Source organism: Corapipo altera, unplaced genomic scaffold, assembly GCF_003945725.1.
Source record: "Corapipo altera isolate COAL_440 unplaced genomic scaffold, ASM394572v1 23b, whole genome shotgun sequence".
NCBI classification, from domain to species: Eukaryota; Metazoa; Chordata; class Aves; order Passeriformes; family Pipridae; genus Corapipo; species Corapipo altera.
Genome location: NW_020884885.1, coordinates 5,399,936 through 5,421,128, shown reverse-complemented (window position 1 = coordinate 5,421,128; position 21,193 = coordinate 5,399,936). Strand labels below are relative to the sequence as shown.

Genomic DNA, 21,193 nt, shown 5'->3' with positions numbered 1-21,193 from the left:
ATCTACACAAACTACAAACCCCTTCAATAAAGAGGCATCTTAAAAGAAGGGACTTGATGATATTAAACAGAGATGCCAGAAAAGACCCTGTTATCTTAACTAAAACAGGTCAGAAATTGCCTCTAATTGTCTCTTAAGAGAAGAAGGGAAAACATCATTCAAAAAAACCCATGACTGTTGTGTAAAATTCAAATAATGAACAACTTCCTTCAGTAGATTTTTTCCTATGTAGAGTTAACCTTTTTGTTCAAACTTTAATCTTACTCCAAGGTCAAATTTGTGCAACTTTCACAAGTATTTTCTTGCCCTGTCTTCATCCTCTCCCCCTCTTTTTATGCACTAGCTCACCTTATAAATCTCTAGAATTAAAATTTTCATTTAAGTCCTTCTATCAAATATACCTTTCAAAAAACACCTTTAAATAGTCACCTTGCAAATACACTTTGTGTATCATAAGAATAGTGTTCATTTCCTGTTAGAATAAACATCTCCATGTGAATTAGTTGTGCACGAGCCTTCCGTTCGTGAACAGAGGGAAGACACTGCAATTCATATGATCCAGCAAGGTTCATTTCTCTCCACTGAGTAAAAAGGTAATCTGCACAATGAGCTCAGATATAAAGTAAAGGAGGTGAATCCAACCTTGGGAAGTGCCATTACAAAGTTCTTTTCCCAATATCTGTACCATGTAGCATTTTTCTAACCTCCTCTAAACTGTCTCCAAGTCTAGACACTTGGCCAGAATATTATTTATCAATACCACCACTCTATAGAGGGACTAATTTCCTTTACATATAAAAGCTCATCCACTTCCATTCATTGAATTTATACAAGATTCATCCATAAATGTCACATGCAAATATTTACACTAACTAGATTAAAATATTTTAATTAATTTGGACCATGTTAGTAATACTGTAAGCTCACTTATACCTCCCCCATACACTGTTAAAATTTGAGATGCATCTATCATTCAAGTAACAATATATGTAAAAAATGAGCTATTGATTTCACGTAGTTTAAGATTTCAGTTGGGTCACTATCAGCATCTCACCAAATCACCTTGAAGAAATTAAAATATAGACTATATGAATGCAATGGTTTTCATTTTTTTTCTTTTTTTTTAAGACACAAGATTAACTATGGAGTTTTTTCTTCTTTGTGGTAAGACCTACTTTCCACTAAATCCTGCTGACTGGTATCAATAATGATTTTTAACTAGCAGTTCTTTGTTGATATAGTCCTGAATTACCTGTTTTGCTATTTCAAATTGGAATAAAAACAAACTCAGGCTTACAATTCTCTCAAACATCACTTTTTACTCTTTGTAAGTAATTAGGGGTTCTCCAAATCTGTGAAATTTTCCTGGTTTGAGATCTATAAAATGTATTGTGGTTGAATCATAATTCTTTGCTTTATAGTTCTAAGACTATAATATTACCCAAGGCCTGCTGACTTGATGAGCCAATCCCACTGAAACTGTCTTTCAGCACTCTTTCCATTTATAACATCATAAAGATCCAACCTCCTCTTTCAGTAAGAAAACTTCTGCATCACTACCTGCTCCATGTTGTAAAAAAAAAAAAAAAAAAAAAAAAAAAATCGGTTACAACTGACTTCTTTGATTTTTTTTTTCCTGTTATGCTTCTTTATCACTATCCCATCTCGTCAGCTTAGTCTACAGTTTGCTTAGGGAACAATGATACTCTGCATGGTCAACCAAATGTGTTTTGTACCTGTAGAAATTTGGGGGTTGGGTATATCTAATGAGGCTTCTGAAGTACATATTTTCAGACAAAAGTCTCTGGTAGAATCAACATCCCTGGCTTGTGCCTGTTGGACTGGACACAAGGAAAGTGAATTAAAAACCCAGTTTTACAGCTTAAGAAAAAAAATCACAGCTTCTTCTCTTCCTCCAAACCCACTCCATACACATATGGTTTTATATCTGGTTGCCCCTCATCAATGCCTTTAGGACTAAATTATGTAGATTTTATCTAATTCATCTTAATTACAACTACAAGAAATGGAAATGTAATGGTGACTGTAACTGTAGTAGCATAAGGGTGTGGTTTCCCTTAAGGAGAAGGGAAACATAAATTGCTGTTGCCTAAAGGCTGAAATTCCTTCCACTCACACCTCCTTCCTCTTCTGCTGTTCACTCTCATTGCTCCCCTGGCAATAGGGCTTTGATACTTCTCTGACTGCAAGGAAAGATAATATGCCTCACCAAAACTGGAGAGAAATAACCATGCAATAAACCCCAAATTTATTGTGATGGCAAGATTTCTTCTGGTTAGTAAACTCAACTGGCTTATCATGCTTTCAGAAAACAAGAGACATACAAGTACAAGGGAGAGGAATAAAATCTTCCCCTTTTACTGATGAAGTGCTGGTAAATCAGGTCAGCTGCAGCATGAAACCGCACCTTTAGTTGGTGATCATGAAACTCAGAGTGATAAGGTATCAAATTGTTCCAAAAGCAGACATATAGGAAGGTAATCACGGACAAAGGTCTCTAATCCCAGAGTCTCCCCTCCAAATATACCTCATCCTATATCACTCATCTGGCTTACTGCTCCCAGGAAACCAATATTTTTCCTAACTTCTTTGTCTCCAAAGGATGTGGATCAACACTGACAAAAAACATGCAGCAAAGGCTACTGCTCAGCCCTAGAAAAACTTCAAAAAGAGAAGACTGGAAAGAGTAACAAGAGCCACCCCACATTGCAGGGATAAAGAGGTGAGAGACGGACATATTTTGAAGGCAAGAGAAAAATGAGAGATGATATTATTACCAATAACATACAGTTAAGAAGTTACAGGGTGATTTTAACTGACTTAATTCTAACCAGGCATCCCTATTGTTCTTATCTGCAGGAAACAAGCTCTTTTGAGCTGCGTTCACTGAAAAGAAGAAAACCAGTCCTGATCATTGGTAGGTAAGGAACCCTTCAGGTCAGTCAGACCAGTTCTATCCACCAGGAGATACCACAGCGAGGCACACAAACCTGCAGACAGAACTCAAACTTTAAAGGACTTTGGTCTGCACTCCCTTTTTGATCGTTTCCAGAATCAGGAAGAACGGACAGTGAGATCTTCATCTTATGGTGCCACCATCACTTTGGTGAGAGAGGTATTTGGTTAAAGATTGGGCTTTGCTCTTTTCTACAGGTCAAAAAACTTTGGTCTGTTGTTTGGGAGTTTTTTAATCCCTCCCATATGCCTCCAAGGGAAATTATAATCCTTGGTTTCACAGCAGAACCATGTGATAAAAAAACCTGTAATCAGGCTTTTCAAATATGTTGTTATCATTGCAACATGGATATATGTGTGTGTATGCTGATATTTATATAGTGATAGTTTGTGTCTACAAAATCTGACAGATTAGAATTTTCTTTCTAGAATGATGGCTGTAATGAAAATAGTGAATGAGGAAAACAGAATTTTATCTTTATTTATACTGATTATTTATTGTTATATGCACAATTATTATTTATTCCAAGATGCACATTCCACTAAATCTTCAGTACATCAAGTCTTGCTATGAAAGGAAGAAAGTTCTTCTACAATTTTATTTTCTGGTTTTAATCTTTCAAATGTCAACCCCTGCCCCCTCCCAAGAATAACAAAGTTGTGTTTCAAGACATTTATCATTTTTAGCCATTTCTGTCATATATATCAGTAATAAAATCCTCAAAATTCTTATACTCCAACACTGTGAAAGACTATTTGATATAGCACTTAATGTGTAGAAACATACCATGCTTAAGCACTGATGATTAAAGACATACATAATTCTTGCAAATACTATTAAACATCAACTGAATTTTGCATGTCTGTTCAAGGAGAAATAAAATTTACCTACCTTTCTGGTAGAAGAATTTTCGGTAATAATATGCACCAAGGTCTACATGTTCAACGATGTATCTTTTCACTCTGTCTAGATGTAAAATCAGATTCTCCTTGGGAACTTCCAGAACTGCAACTCCGGCATTTGTGCAATGAGAACTCAGAGTCGACTCAAATGAGGCACTTTCACACCCACTGAAGGAACCTGAATTAGATTTGGAAAGGCTGATCTTCCTCTCCCCTTCCCCACCAATCTCATTACGAAAATAAGGACAACTCATCACTAGTTCATTGCTTTTATCGTCCCCCTGGTCCATATTGAGACTTCCTTTTGAATTCAGGTCTTCAGTGCTGCCCATTGGAGAATTGAAACTTGCAGAATGGGACAAGGGTCCAGAGACAAGTGATGCTACAGCAGCAGCAGATGCACCTGTTGTTGTGTTCCTTCTTTTAATAACATTATGCCTGTTGATTGCTGCTTCATTTAAATCAAATAAAATACTCTGTACATCATAATGAGCGAAACACTTCGGACAAGTCCAAGGCTTGATGCTATCTTCTGACCTATTATCTTCAAGATCTGAAGACTTCCCAAGTTCCCCTTCACCTTTGGCATTGCGCAGCTTACGAAAAATAGATGAATCTCCTGTCTCTGATTTTGAGCGTCTCTTGAGTGGTTTCTCCCTTTCCTTAAAGAGTCTCAGGTTTTCCCTTTGAGTAATAGGTCCATCTATCACATCTAGAGAGAATCCTGAACCTTTGCTTCCACTGGCAATCAGGAGCTCACCAAGCTTAGCTGTGGCTGGGCTTCTCTGATCAGACTTTTCATCTTTATAGCCCTTCAGTAAGTCAAAAAAACTTTCCCCTGAAGTTCCCTGCTTATCTATGGAAGATGTGCTGCCATACTCCCTGTGCAGAGACGGGCCAGATTTAAACGTGGGTGAAATACATTCATCAAAACTATCCACATCCAGCTCACTTATGGTAATGTCACTGTTGCTGCGCTGTCGTATTCTGCGAAGAGCTTTCCTTGGGGAACTGGGATAGCCATCAGGTGTAAGAAACCTGGAATCTAGATTCTCAGATTGTCTGGTCTTGTTTTTAAGTGTGCTCTGGATGCTCTTCAACATGACAGAATCGCTAGCGTTCAGGTTAACAGAACTTCCCTGACTCCCAGGACTGCTTTTAGAAGACATGCTGTCAAGGCAACTTGACGTTTCAATATCTTGACTAGATCTGCTTGTTTCCTTGATGTTCTCCTTCCTTGGGGGCCAATCAGCAATCCTTGCCCTGACCCCCATCTTGGGGACTCCAGGAGTAGAGGTAACATGATGGGAACTCTCATTGCGAGGAGGTCCAACTGGTGCCATGACTGCAGATCCTAAGCTGCCATTCTGTGACCTAAAGCGCCTCATATAGAAATCATCCGAGTGGACTTTTGAGGTGCCATCTGTTCCAACTGATACCCCAGTGGCAACAGCCCTTTCGGTCTGGGACCGCTTCAAGCTGGTCATGGTCTTTCAGTATGTTCAACCTTAGTAAGTTCCAAGAGAAGACACAGTCATTTCTGCTTTTTAAATGCACAGTTCTCTTTTGGAGAATAGTCTCCAAAATATACAATGGGTGCATGAGATCTTAATCATGGATACTTAAGGACACAGTTAAATGCAGGATGTCCAGAAAATTCAGATATTCAGTAGGTTTTGATAAGTAATAATTTCCTTGAACTTCTGCATTTTAAGAAGTAGCCATGATCCAATACATTCAAATTGCTTTAACATCACCTGTGTTCCAAAATGTCAGAGTTGTAATCCCATCATTTATGCTTCTTTTAAGCCTAGAGAAGAAAAAAGAGAGATAAAATAATTATTTATTTAATAACATATAAGTTTTTTGGTAACTGAAACTATCAAAATAATTATTACACATAATTAATATTTTTAATAAACGTGCTTTTAAATCTTGTTGATCATCATCTCAAAAGTGCAGAGCTGTGTTATGTGGTGGTGAGGAGTTTTCTAAATATTGTTGGGTTGCCTTCTGAAAACTTCCAGATTTTGATTCCACACATAAATATGTTTTCCTTATGAACTGATTAGTAGTACTGTTACAATGCACAAGTAGGGAGGTAATTTCCTCAGATGAAGGACACATACAGCATTTCCCAGAGAAATTAGATAGGAGCCAAATCAGAACTACTTAAACACTTAAAAGAATTTGCCATTTACAAGTCATACAACCTTGGTTGCAATTAGGTATTAACAATGCCTATTCAACTTTCCCATTAATGTAAATAACTGACATGCTAACAAAAATGCTTATTAGCACAAAGATTACAAAATTATAATAGAGAGAATGGCTGTCAATAACATTTATTTTGTGCTTTGCACAGCCTTATTTGCAGATTAGCTGCATAGTCCAGAAAGTATGTATCACCTCTGCAGAGTTCACAACAAAAAGGTTTAAGCTTAACAGAAACACATACTTTTAAGTAACTTGACAAGAAAAGTTTCATTTTCCCTGGCTAACAAAATATTGTCTGCCACAGCTCCTGTATAATCCAGCTTTACAAAGTCATACAAATTAAATGGTTTCCCATACCTCATCAGTACTGAAGTGATTAGAAAGCATTTTGTATACTGCCCTTTGAGGAGCTAAAAAAAATAATCCACAAATACATCATTGCTAGTAGAAGACAAAAGCACGGGATTGTCAAGATAAAAATCTTGCACTGCTCTGTACATCCTTTAACACAAAGAAGTTAATAATTTTCGAAGGCTGAACCAATTACACAAAATGTGGCCTTTAAATATTTGCCAAATGTGTGCAAAGAGATGCTGCTGAACCAGCACTACATTCACAATACAGTATTGTCTACAAATCAAAGCTTTCTCATGCGTCCGGGCAAACTAGTACTTTCTGCAGTCTCAGAACTACAATACTTTGCACCACACTAATTAAATACCAAGTCAGGGCACTTTCTGCCTCCAAAGACATCATGTTTTAACTTCACTTGCCATATACTACACCTCTTTGAAATAGCTGCTGTTTATATAAAGTTCAACATGTAAGGAATACTTAAAATGCATACTGACTGTATCACACACAAGAAGAAGGTACAAGTCACTTAGGGTATTACTGTATTTGCACAGCCATTTACATAAATGCAGCTCTTTTCCTTGTAATGTTTCTAAAGTCATAGGATCATGGAATGGTTCAAGTTGGAAGGGACCTTAAAGATCATCTAGTTCCAACCACTCCCTCCTGCCATGAGCAGGGATGCCACCCACTTGATCAGGTCTTGAACATCTCCAGGAATAGGGCATCCACAACTTCTCTGGGTAGTCTGTTCCAGTGCCTCAGCACCCTCACAGTAAAGAACTTCTTTCTACCATCTAATCTAAATTAGGTGCCCGGGAGAGATGTGGCCACGGTGGTCAGGGCCGGGGCCAGGACCGAGACCACGGCCCGGTAGAGAGTGGCCCCACAACCCCCAGGCCCAACAGCCCGTGCTCAAGCCCATCCTGCCCGAGGAGCCAAGTCGGGCCAGGCCAAGGGGCGCAGGGGCACCCCACGGGCCAGAGGGTGGCCAGACCGAGGATGCTGGAGCAGGCGGATGCATGAAAGAGAGTAACCTGTGGGAGGCCCAGGATGGAGCAGGGTCCTGCAGGAGATTTGCAGCCTGTGGAGAGAGGAGCCCACGCCGGAGCAGGTTATTCCCAGATAGGACTCAACTCATGGCCCTGTGGGGGGACCCACACTGGTGCAACTCATCTGTCAAGGATTGCATCCTATGAAAAACCATCGAGGTATAGAGACCCCCTGCACCCCATGGAGGAATGACCTTCGGGACAGCAGATATGGAAGACCTGCAGCCCGGGGAGAGGGGGTGGACCCACGCTGGAGAGGTCCATCAAGGACTGTTAACTGTGGGAGGGACCCCATGGAGCAGGGGAAGGACTCAGAGCTTTAGCCCCCCCTGTAACCCGTGGTGAGGACTGTGATGAAGCAGGTTGTCCCCCTGCAGCCCATGGAAGAGTGACCTACAGAACAGCAGATCTGGAAGACCTGTTGCCCTAGGGGTGGCCTTCTTTCCCTGCACTGCTGCGGGGGGAGGAGGGAGAACATGGAAGGAAGGAGGGGTGGTTGGAAAGTGTGTTTAAGACTGTTTTATTTCTCACTCTTTAGCTCTTATCCTGTTAGTAATAAATTTTAGTACCATCCTCATGCTGAGTTTTGTTTTTCCTGTGTGACTTCTCCCAGCTCTTACCAATTTTCATGGGTGCCTAGAATCCCGCCAGGGTCAACCCATGACAATTTAACATAAAACAGGCAGAAGTAAAAGTGTCCACTACCACGTGCTCCTCTTCATAGTCTACAGTGAAAGCCAAGATTTCTGTCTTTCGCCCTTCTCTTTCTAATATCAGTATCTCTGAAAGCAAAGTATATATCTCCTCCCACTCAAGTGCCGGTCATAAAGAAACAGATAACCAACTACTACAAATTTCTCATTAATTTAAGGGCAGAATTTCACTCTCACTTTTTAGCAACTCTTAAAATTACCAAGTTTGGTGGTGACCAGTTACCCCTATCCCCCAAATTATTTTTTTTCCTTTAAAAAGTTCCAGGACAACAATCCTAAATAAGTAAGGATATGCATACATATATACATATATATATAAAAAACTCCCAAACATATATGCAATCATACATGAGAAAATACAACAAAGTGGTCTATTTAAGTTATTCTTGACCTGTTGCATGTACAGTACTGTCATTAATTACAGAACTACACAGTATATTTTCCAAAGGAAATTTTCTATTCCTGACTCAGCTTTAAAAATTTCTGTCTCTGGGGACCACCTGTTTCAGGTTCTGCAGGTTTTTGCAGCTGTCTTCCCTCATCTGCTGCAGTAGCTGGAATACAGGCCATAAATGATTAAGGTAATAATGTAGAAGACCTTAACTCCACCCTTGCCTGTGTCTATCTTTATATGAATAAATCACTCTTATGTCAAATTTTGTGGAGACTGAAACCACCTGTCTGTGTTTATTTCTCTAGACCTTCTCACCCCCTGTCTAATTTGAGACCTAACAGTCTGGTCTAAAAGGGTTGTTTAGCTCCAGTCAAAATAAAGTGAAAATATTGCATTTGATAACATTAAAAACTCCTAAAGCACAAGTCCTAGGTACACCAGCTATCAGCTTTAATGGAAAATAAAAAATAATGGCAATCTGTACTTTAATCTTTTCTTATATTAATTACTTGTAAAACATGTCAGCGTCAAAGACAGGGGTATCACACTTGATTTAAATGACCATCAGTTACCAGTAACAGGTGCTATTTTAAGTGGAAAACCTGCAGAAAATTAAATATTAAGCAGCAAAATTGCTAACACAGAATATGTGATCTATTAAAATTAGTTACAACAGCAAGATAGGCAGCATAGTACCTACCTCTAAAGACAACTGCAGCATTTGTGAGGAGAAACACTTTGTATTTTGTTACTATTTCAATACAGAAAAAATAACAATTCAAGGTGGAGCTATGAGTATGCAAACAGAATATGGCAAGGCCAAACTAGCATAACCAAGAAAATGTACGCTTTTCCAATTCATCTGAACTTAACGAGGAGGCCAAAAAAATACTCAGATGAACAGCTACATAAAAAAAGCTGTAAATGAAAACCATAAGTAAAAACTACTGAAAGGGTATATGAAAATTTAGTACTGATAATATCAATTAAAAACCAGTTAAGAGAATAAGCCTGGAAAACCAACTATCTGCTTATCAGATTACATACAGTAACTACTAAAGCAGTCCAAGGATCTGTTCAAAATGGGTCTCATATTCTTAGGACAAAGTTTATTCTTGGCTTCTTACCAGCACTGTGTCTATTCTCAACTCAAAATGAGCAACAAGCCTATCTTCATTCTTTCCCTTTCTATTTTACCTCTTTGATCACTTTGCTCCCTCCTCCAAAACTGGTGTTATAGCTGTAGGACAAAGGACTATTCTGATAAAACTTAAAAGGTCCTTGTAGATGAATTGCAAGATAGTTTTGCAGTCCTACATCATTCTTAAAAGGTAGGTAAGTCAAGGGATATTGGTTTTATATTCCTCATGACTGAAGTCAGCCACCAGAAAAATGAAGACCTATCAGTCAAGATTTCACTTAGACACCTTTGGAATACAAAGCAGTGAACAGAAGCAACTGATCAAGAAAAAACCTCACTCAAATCAGCTCAGGATAGTAAAAAAACGTCAACTACTGCACAGTAATCAGTTTTTATCTTGGATCCGGGTAGCAAAATGAGATAATTCAACACCCACTTGCTAAGGTGAATGAAGAAAAGGAGATCAAGCCTGAAACATAATTTCAGAGACCTTCTATTACAGTCTTTCCTAGCTTTAGTTTATGTGGGATCACGTTCTTTTTCCTTACAAAGTAGTGACTTTACCCACAACTGAGTCTTACTTGAAGAGCTTTAGTAATTACTCTGTTATCTGCTGGGAACATGATGAGACTTCAGATTGTAGAATCATGGGTGCTAATGATCCTAATACTCTGATGTTGAGAGAGAGAGAGAGAGAGAGATCGAGATCTGGGGGCACCAAATTATTTATGATTCATAATGTTCCAGAGGAACATTTCATACTTCAGCATCAGCCCTCATTAAAAATGGCATTTTATAATTAAACATTTGGAAATGAGTGAATCAGTTTTCTACTTCTAGGAAAGTCTCACTTTTGCTGAGCCTCTATAACACTCACCTGCTCCACCCCAAAAAGTAAAATACAGTAGAGGATGGTAAATTAAACATATTGCCAGAGATGCTATAAAATCACGAAAACGGTAGGATAAAGTGATCAGAATAACATTTTCCTGCAAGCAGTTTTTAAAAACATAAATGAAATCACTGTTCCACAGGGTTTACTGAAATACAGGCAACTTAAGAAATGCAGTGTAACCACACACATTACTGGCAGCAATCCTTGTTAACTTTTACTGGGAAAAGAACTGGCATTGTCATAAACCCTGGAAAACTAGCAGCTCCCCTGAAACCAGAAAAATAAATGAGAACAAAGAAAAATATTTTATACATGAAAGTTTATCTATTTGTGTCACAAATTCTTACCTGAATTATAACAGATCAAATCCCAGAAGGGAATACTAATTTCTCAGCCATTTAAATTATTATATGTACAAAATAATGTCTAATTGCAGAAAATTAATTCCTCAGAGGAGAAAAATTCAATTTAGCCTTTAGAAATACTTGGCTCTATGTGGTTACCTATTATTAACTTTATCCTTTTCTTCCCAGGATTACTTTCATCATTATAATTGCAGAAAAGTTAAAAGGTTCATCTTTCTGAGCAAATTTTTACCAACTGAAAGGCTATTTGAAGAATAGTATTCGGTATTTTACTAACTTTGTGGTTTTATTTTTTTGAACTTAAAGGAATTGCTGTTTTTTTGTTCACTGAGTTTGTGATAATTGTCAGCTCTGCATAGGATGAAAGAGATTCCCTCAACCTTCTTTTCTTCTCCTCCACCTTCCCCATTTATGGTGTCAACAAAATCTGCCACCGATTCACAAGCCAGCAAGTCTGTGTTTCTCCGTGTTTCACTCAATGTTTCCTCGCACCCTAACTATCAGAAGAAAACCTATGCCCTGAGGACACTGTGTGCCATCTGTTGCCATACACACAATGATCACCTGCACTGATCTGCTGAGATTTAATAGTGCTTTATTCTTACCTTCGTTCTCTGCTGAAGTAGCTGATGCAAATACACATGAACTTAGGCAAGGTTACACCGATTTTAGGAAGTAATAGTAATTAATGTGAGCTACTACCATTAGTTTCTGCACTCCTGCAGTACGCCTTTTTACAGACAAACACAAACTTGCTCTGCTTACATGGTGAAACAACCGGAGGGCGTGCAGTCACTAGAGAAGGGTGCCGAGTGCATCTGCTGTGGCACTCAGCAGAATTTGCTCCCTCAGGTTTCAAGCCCTGCTCACACAGCTGTAAACCATTGGTTGGCTCAGAGTACAGCAAACCAGCTGGCCTCTCTGTGCAGAAGGCCATGAAGTCACACTTAATAATCATAGTCTCCTGCAGTCAATGGTAAATGCTCATGACATAACAGGATGGTAAATGAAGCATAATAAAAGCTATCAAATTGCGACATACAGCAACACCCCACCTGTGCACTTCAATACATTTTGCTCCATTATGACTTCCTATTCATTATTTATCATGGAAATACTACGATATCTCAAAGCCAGAATTGCATCCTCTGTTTTCACATCCATTTCATATCCATTAATCAAGACATGAGTATCACAATTACCAAGTGTACAAGTAACTGTTGCTGAAGCAAACCCTTTAAAACTCCTTTTAGCCAAGCAAGAAGAGAGAGGAAAAGCAATGTACACAGTCATTCCGACTTCCAATACTCGTGCTCCATTTTGGTACCAATGTCATTCATCTAGTTAATTAAATGCAGAATCCCTTTCTTGGAAGCTAACTTACAGGATCTGAAAGGGGAGATGCTGACAAATCTTCCTGTATGCTAATTGCATTCTATTCTTGGAACGAGATTGTTAATGACAACAGTTTACTTTTGAAAGGAGCGCTTGCTCCCTAGGAAGCACCAATACATACAAGTAAAATATTCTAGCTCACAGATACTGTCTCTCCAGAAAGTGAAATTTTTAGCAACTACAAAGCAGATTGATTTATACCCCTCCCTTTTCTTATTTTAAAGATATGTTTCTTTCTCAGTTTCTAGCTGTTGCTATATTGCATCCCTGGGTAGTGGTTCCAGAAACAGACTGCTCTCCTTTGTGTGTGGACTCTTAAAATTTACTGCAAAGTGCCCAAGTTAATCAATGGCTAACATCTGATACTGCAAGACTCTGACCTAAGAAAAGGTCAAACCAAAACCAAAAGAAAAAACACAGACCAAGAAACAAACCCCCAAAAATGGGCTGATACATGCTGGTACAGACACAGTTCAGCATAAGAACTGTAAATTACAGTAAGTACCATTGGATTCCCCTTCCTGAGTTTTGCTTGCTCATACCCGCATCATAGCACAAAGGCTCAAATGCCTCCTTTCTCCTCCAGCATAGCCACAAGTTTGTTTCCAGCATAACTTTGGGACCAGTACAGAGAAAGAGCTCAGCCTGCAGTCTCTGCGCTGTACCACTGGCTACGTTCATGCTGGCCATATTTGACAAGCTAGTACATGCAGTCATCACCACATCTTATGACATGCCACAAATGTGTTGAGTGAGAGACCTCAGTTTGGAAGAGGGGAAAGAGGATGCTTAACCTACTACCTCTAAACTTCCAGTTGCTTCTAAGTAGTCTGGAGTGCAACTCAAAGCTAATTTTATGTTTTCAATAGGTGTTGGACTGTCACTAATTTGATAAAAGGATTATTAAAAAATATAAACCCATCATTTTGCTAGCACTTAAAATCTTTTTCCCAACACCATTATATTCCTTTGCTCTATCACTGCAGTTGCTCCTCCCTAAATTAATATTCTGCTGCCTTCATGCAAGTCAACCAGCTACCAAACCTTCACAGACTACTATTTCTCCATAGGTTGACTGATCACGAAGTCATGTGTTTAAGAGAGAAACAAAAGCAGCTTTTCAGAAGTGAAAGTTAAATTTTACCTAAAATCAATGGGCTTTGTTTCCAACAACCCCCATATTAATCACCTAGAGAGCATTTCATATTCACACACATTCCTGAAGAAGCTCTTCCAACTATTGCTCCTGCGTTAAAGATACTGCTACAGTGGTGGAGAGGAGAATTAGGAGTAGGGGGATTATTACCTGGTATCCACACCAAAGGTGTTCATTGATTCCTGCCTTGCCATCATTCCTTTGCTGGTGCCCCAGGCCCCTTCAGCTGCCAGTCACATCCTGTTTCTTTTCACTCTAAGGCCAACTGCAGCCACCGCCAGCCATCGCCCTCCATAATCCTTCCTTCTCATCCCCAGGACCCTTCTACCACGCAGCCTGTTTGGCCATGGCCCCCAAATCGGGTAGACAAACACCATCAGATTCAAATTTCAGACCTCAGTCGGCTTCCTCAACAAAAGCCACTCATAAGACAGCTGAGCATCTCATCAAATGAAGTATCATTTCTTCAAGTTTCCAAATGACTAATAGGTGTTCAATGAATCTGTTGATGTGACAATACAAAGTAGATCATTATTTGATTCTATTCTGTATGCAGTTCTGTGTATTAAAAAAAAAGAAAAACAAAAAAACAACCCACAAAAAACATCAGAAAGCAACTGGAAGTTGTTTGATAAAATCAAACACTATGTTTGTAAAGTGAAAAACAAGTTCAAGCTATTACTGAAATATAGTATTTAAAAGTACACATCTAAAAAAGGATTTTTCTCCCCCAAACAACCTATTAAAAACGTCAATTGACCTGCCTAAATGGTATTCTTTTATGACAAAGACTTTAACACAAAGTTAAAATATTTTCCCCTAGAAAAGATGTTCCATTTTTGTGTATAGGTATATATACCACGTATATTTTTGTATACCTACATCTACATTTATTTACACACAAGATGTTAATGTTATCTCTCAAAAGCTTCTCTAGACAGAAGTACATAAATATAACATAAGCAAATGTTGTAATTAATCCTCATATCATTTAAACAAGAGTTTCCACAACCACTACTGGTTTACAGGCTTAATTCAAACTTTATCCAAGTAAAGACAGCATAAAAATAATTATACTGAAAATCATAGTCCAGACTATAAAGTCATACAAGGGCTACAGAGAGTAAGAAAGAGATCCTTTTAACAGTTCACGTTTGAACAGATAAAGAAGCTTGTAATCCTCAAATAATCTTTTCAAGAAGTACAGCAGCTTCCGTTTCAAATAACTGCCATATGCAGCCAAGTGTGCAACACCAAGGAAGGAAGACAATTAAAAACCTTAAAGAAAGATACTTGAAAAAAAAAAAATATTTTTAAATTATATGATTGTGGACAACTGGAACATTCAAATTGAAATGCACTCAGCTGACTCCTCCACAGCCTTCCACTATAAATCCTTTTAGAAAAAACCTAAAAATTGAGTATTATTCTTTTCATCAATATGACAACTTTTTTTTTTTTTTTTTAATTACAAGTTTTGTAATACTGCTAAGCTCTTGGAACCATACTGGTATATCAGTATAAAGAACCTGATCTAAAAGTGTAGAAAAAAAAGTAGTAAAAACAAATAGATGCACTTGCCCCCAATAATAAAAATAGGTTAAAAAGGTGTAAAGAAAAAAAGTTTTAATTGTGTTCTTACGTGTATACTCATTTTAGAAGACAAAACAAAAAATTAATAACAGATTTTATACGAAAGCATGAACAATTTTTACCAACTCTTCACTTTCATGCTTTCCATTCTTTTCATTTTTCTCTTAGACCCTCAGTTTCATACTTTGCCTGCAATCATTTAAATCCCAAACATGCAATCCCATTTACTAGCCAAACTCCCGTGTCCTTTTAGTGGAACACTGAAACAGGCTTCAAAATTAGTTATGCATTAATGGGCAAAGGACCCTAAAATCACTGCCACCGTAGTGTCACCACCACTAGCAAACACTTAGACCACCATTTTAGTGATGTTGATGGATTACTGTTTGCTGAATTTCTCCAACATACCCCACCCCAAAGCAGAGAACGGAACATTAGGCACAATCTTCTTCCTTGAACCACATTTTGTGTTTTCTGAAGCTTACTTTATCCGTACAAGCAAATAAAAACAATAACCAGATGAAATAACATTTTTCTTCAGATAATTAAATTGTTCCCATAGAAGGCATGGCATCAGATTCAGTAAGTCACATATGCTTTCAGCAGTGCTTATGGCAACCTCTCTCAGTCCTCTGCTATAACAGATATTCCTAAACTAGAAAGGTTGTGGTCTTTGTCTAAGGAGGACATTTATTTACTAGGTTGGTTTCATTAAGAGCTAAACACAGTCATCCCACAGAGCAAAAAAAAGAAAACCAGCTTAGTTTACCATCTGAGACACATGCTGTGTAAATCTAAACTTATGAGGAACATTAAATCCACCAGTAAAAAAACCAAACAAAACAAAACTTTTAGGCTTCTCTAACTCTTATATAACATAAGTGGGTATGACATCAGAGATCCCTGGGGATAATTCACTTTCCGGTTTTTGAGAAAAAGCATATAAAGAGCTTTTTGTCATTGACAACCACATTTATCATACAAATATATGCATTACACATTTACTTTCCAAAATACCACCTTCACGGATATAAAGGAATAAAGAGCTCAGCCTCCACATAGGACTCTATATAGCTTTTTTTGTTAATTTTCCTTTAAAATGTCCTTTAACATTAGGACTAAAAGAAACACTGTTTTAAGGAAGACTTTGCCAATTTTTTGGGTATGAAAATATATCAGAAAAATACAGATGGGACCTGTAAACAACTGACAGGATTTCTGAGCACTAGGTGCTCTATCACCAGGTGACAAAGAGGAGTGTGTTACATTCCTTAATGATATCACCTTAAAAACTGAAAAGGATGTCTGAAAGTTTCAATGTGAAATGCAAAACAATGATTTATAAAGCTGCAAACAGCTCCAAAAACCTAGCAGGGAATGAGTAAAACTACACAAGGCTCAGACTTTGCTAAATGAATACTTCAGTGTCACTCTCCTTCTGCATATGGGAATGTACAAAAAAACACAAGGCAAAAGCCAGACTAGTTGTACATAAATTACTGTTCTGCATCTAAAATGCTTCAAGTGGTGAATAAAACAATGTAGAAAGAGAAAGAAAAAAAACACCTGCCAAAACATGCAGTTACCCAGCAGAAATCTGCATGAGGCATGATTGCAACATTTACTGTTTAGAAAATAATAAAGCTAGATATAAATATTTCTGTAGATTCATTTCTTGTGAGCACTATGCTACGAGTGGTTGTTCAGGTTGGATTTCAGAAGACAAACAGAGCAAGAACTCTTCACATGCGGAAAAAGGAGAAAGGTTATTTAGAAATTCTCTTGTGTAGATCTCTCAGCAATGACCAACAGGTAGATGACACCCTTTGGTTTGATGATGTTGGTACGTTACATTCTATAGCCCTAACATAGACTATATAATAAAAGCAACTGGAAACATCCAAACAGGCAGTACTCAAATTTTAAAGACAGCCGTAAGAGTCACCTGCTGAAGGCAGAGAGTTGTCTCCAGCAACTACAAAGGGAAAGTAATGCCCAGCTGGCCACATACACCAACTCTTCAGGAGTGACTGTGAAAATCTGTGCACAACCCATTTTGTAAAGTGATCTACATCAAAGTGCAATACCAGGTAGAGAAGCAAAATAAGCAATTCCAGTCATGAATCCAGACAGTCAAGGTGGCAAATCAGGATACAAACTGAAAAGAGCAAGCAAGGTGGCAGTGACACCTACAAAACACAATCTGCAATTTAAATAAGAATCAGTCTATTACAAGTACACATATGCCAGCAGTACTAGCACTTCATCCAGGCATCTTTAAACCTAAGAGGCAAATTTAGGTGGATGGCTGAATAATACCAGTTGTCTCAAAGTGTAAGTAAATCTGGGTGTCTGATCTGCCCAGCTGTACATGCAGGTCTTTTATCAATTGCCCATCCAGCCCAAGACCCAATTTATTCTTTATAAGATTTATTAACTTCTCTGTAAGCTGGGCTACAAAAACTTGCATAGACAGAAAAATAAACCTACCTCTTTCTAAGTGAATCCCAAACATAGTCCAGCAAGTCTACTTGAGGTTTTAGCATTCAAAACTAAGTATGATGGAAGAGTCTTTCTGCCTTATGTGATTTTTTTTTTCCCTCCAGCCATGGTCAGTAAAAGGAAATATCTACATCTGTTCTTGGTTCACATGCATGAAAAACATTTCATAAAATGAAAACAGGTTTGAGATCATTTAGATTTCAATACTAAACCTTCAAAAGCAAATTACCTACAGAAAGTACATGTGTGGGTGTATTCCTGTTTCACTGCATCAACAGCCTTAATCAGGCTTGCATACTATTTCTGATTATGGTTCATTATATAAAATCACGTTGATAACAGTTCAGCAAGAATGTTTCTTAATCCTTTCTGAAAAAGAGAAATACTGTTCTCACACCACTTTTCACCCTTGATGTGTATGTGGGGGATGACTTTCCCCAGCCACGCATGACTTGGTAAAAGCCATCGCAGCCAACTTTAAACCACAGGAATTGGCTTGAACTATCCATCAGTATAAAGGCTGCAGCTCTGCCCTATGCTGAGGATGGTAACACCTGCAGAATCCTCCTCAGCTCTGCTTGCCACTGCAACCCCCAGGTCCTTGCAGATCTCTCCACAGAAAGCAAACTTGGAAGGCTAATGTGCCTCCCTGCTCACACAGTCTTGAAATGATTCCTACTGCCTCAGCTGGAGCCACATCTGCTCACAAGTGGAAGGCCCTGCTTTGAGTTCTAGGGAGTTTTTAGCAATACAAACAGTACTTTGAAGCCAAATGTACCTTCTTTGATTTGCAGGGCTGCATTTTCTTAAGCACAGACACTTTCTTTTTGCTTGTCTACTCTTCTTTTACTCTGAAATGAGGATTTTATTGTTGGGCAGATCAATATCTGAAAACTACTTGAAAATGTCAGCAATTGTGAAGCATAGCAAATAATTCCTCAGTAGGATTTCTGATCTGAAAGGGATCATTCCCATGCTCCACAATATGCATGTTACATTTCAAGATAAATTAGGTCTTGATTTCACCCTCCGAAGACTAGATGATTTTATACCTTCTTCCGTTAAGGAAACTTTGCTCAGTGATACCATCACTGTTGAAAGCAACTCATCTTTCTATACTGAAACTTCGAGTTTTTCCTGGGGAAAAGCTTTCAGAAAAATGGCTGTCTTTTATGACAAGTTGATTCAGTAAACAGTCCGATGTTAGCAATGCTCAGTCTTCATTATAATTCAAAATTTCCCCTTGGTCACAATAGCAGCAGTGTAGGGTCTACTTTGACAAACATCCTTCACAAAATCTAACCCTAAAATGGAGGGTTTGAACACAGGCAAACGTACTAATGTCACACTTAAATTGGTGCTTTTCAAGTGCACAGAACGAGTGACACCAGCACACTTCTAAAATTCAGATTCTACATACTTGTATGAACTCCTGTGTTACCGTTATTTCATTAGTAAGTCACAGTGTCAAGCCACAGCCTCTGAATCTAAGAGAAATGTGAGAGGTGTCTCTCACAAGATGAGATAGAACAAAAGCCCTTTGCTGCTAGCAGGGGCAATTGCTGAATTTCTACAGACCTGTTGAGAAGAGAGATTTCCAACAAGCAATAAACCCAAGCAGATGGGGAAACCAGAGCTCCCAAAACACAATTTATCTTCCTACTGAAGGAAATCCCCTTCAATAATTACATAAGTTTAAGTCTCTAGGATTTTACAGAAATATGCCAGTGTAACTAAGCTTTCTTATGTGCATATATCAGTTTGAAGGAGGGTTGGGGGGAAAGGAAAAATAAAAATCAGACCCCATTGGCTCAATTTGGGTTGTAACTCTCACTAAACCTCCTCTAATTGTCAAGCCTACCGTAAGCACAGCAATGAGATTACAGCAGACAATCTACTTGCAGTAGGTCACACACAACAAGAAACTGTTACACCTAAAAACATTGCATGGCTAGTTCTACAGATACTTCTTTTTTTCACTACTTTATCCTTCATGCTAACCATATGATCATCATTTACCAAATTCAGTGAGTCAGTTTTTCTAGTAGTGAGAGATGATTCAAAATAAAATCACAGTTTTAAAACTGCCTGGTGAGCATGGATTCCTAAGACCACACAAGTGCTTCCAAATACTTTTATACTGAAAATATTTGGTTTTCTTCCAAGTAAAGCACTTAGAGTAATTTCTGCTCACCTGTGCTTTTGTACAGACTTGCCAGAAGTCGCGTTGAGATAAGCAATCGTTCTAGTTGCAAATTTCAAACATATGAAGTGTGAGGAATTACTAATCTCTCTCTGAAATTAAACATATGGAATTTCTGACAATCTTCAGTAGTTCACTACCTCAGAAGAGAGAGTAAGTTTGATTTTTTTTTCTTATTAGAACAAAATAATACAGTTAGTGGAAGAAATTCTACAGTGAAACGAACCAGATTTTTTTAATCTTTAGACTGCTGTACTTTTTTTTTTTTTTACTTTCTGAAAGGGGTGGGGAGAAGTTATGTGGTACAAAGTCATGGTGTGTCCACTGAAATATTACAGTTCTGTTACTGTAGAAACAGAAAATTTCTATAAAGCAACCAACAAAGATGCATAATTAATTATAAATCATAACCATGACTTATGGATGCCAAAACTTAAGAAGAAAAAGCTGTCAGGTAAGTTCATATATGAAAAATGTCATCAGAGGTTTCAAGTGCGAATAGTTCAACGTGAAGTTGAGGAAGTTCTTCAGTTCAGACTTCTAGAAACTAGGAAACATAGCATGATGTGTGCAACTATTTGTTTGCTCCCACCTTTCTCTTTCATAGAAACAGATATAGCACTTGTCTGATTCAGAACAGGTCTTGCTATGTTCTTACCTAAAACTAAAATATCAAGTTTTATTAATAAGAGAAATTAGCTTAAGGGAATAAATGCTTTTTCTATTACGATCTCAGATGAAAGGTAGTAGCAAAGTCCTTAAAAACTGTTACACTTGCACTGCCTGTAAGTTTGAGTTAAAAACTTGGCTATTACTTCTGTATTGCAACCCAAAATCCACATGCTACTCTAATTCCAGGGCTTTAAAAAAAGGGTCATTAGGTCAGAATAGCCAATAAATTGAGGGAAAAAACCCCTGAAACAAACCAAAAGGTAAGGCACATAATAGGAAATGTCTGGGGAGGTATAGTATACACTAATTAGTATAGACTAATGCAGTTTCTGGAAATTAAATTACTTTCAAAACTCAGTTAACTTCAAAATACTCATTTAAGATCTATTGCTCAGACATCAGCTATTCACAATATCAAATTACAAAAATAAGCATTTTCATGTTTTGGCACTGTGCAAGTGTATGCAATCACAGCATCAGGACTACATCTAACAGGTTATTTTAAAAGCTAGTTTGAGGATTTCTCCTATCACAGCAACTTCTCTAACAAAAAGTTCTTTCCCTGAAAGTCTTGTCCTTATTGAATCTAAAACACAAACATTTAAGTCTTGTCTTTTCTGAACTGTCCCCTAAAGGAGACTTTGGCTTTGTACTCACTGATT

The 21,193-nt window shown here is 37.9% G+C and overlaps 1 protein-coding gene across 7 annotated transcripts in view; it reads right to left on the bottom strand.

Moving 5' to 3' along the window:
* The window catches only part of SIPA1L1 (signal induced proliferation associated 1 like 1), a 211,768-nt gene that overhangs the window by 71,869 nt on the left and 118,706 nt on the right, over positions 1 to 21,193 (bottom strand). For all 7 annotated transcript variants that reach the window (XM_027641935.1, XM_027641941.1, XM_027641938.1 and 4 more), the window contains one exon: positions 3,869 to 5,689. In XM_027641935.1, the coding sequence (XP_027497736.1) occupies positions 3,869 to 5,366 (1,498 nt within the window). In that variant the 5' untranslated portion in view covers positions 5,367 to 5,689. The remainder of the gene's footprint in view (positions 1 to 3,868; positions 5,690 to 21,193) is intronic.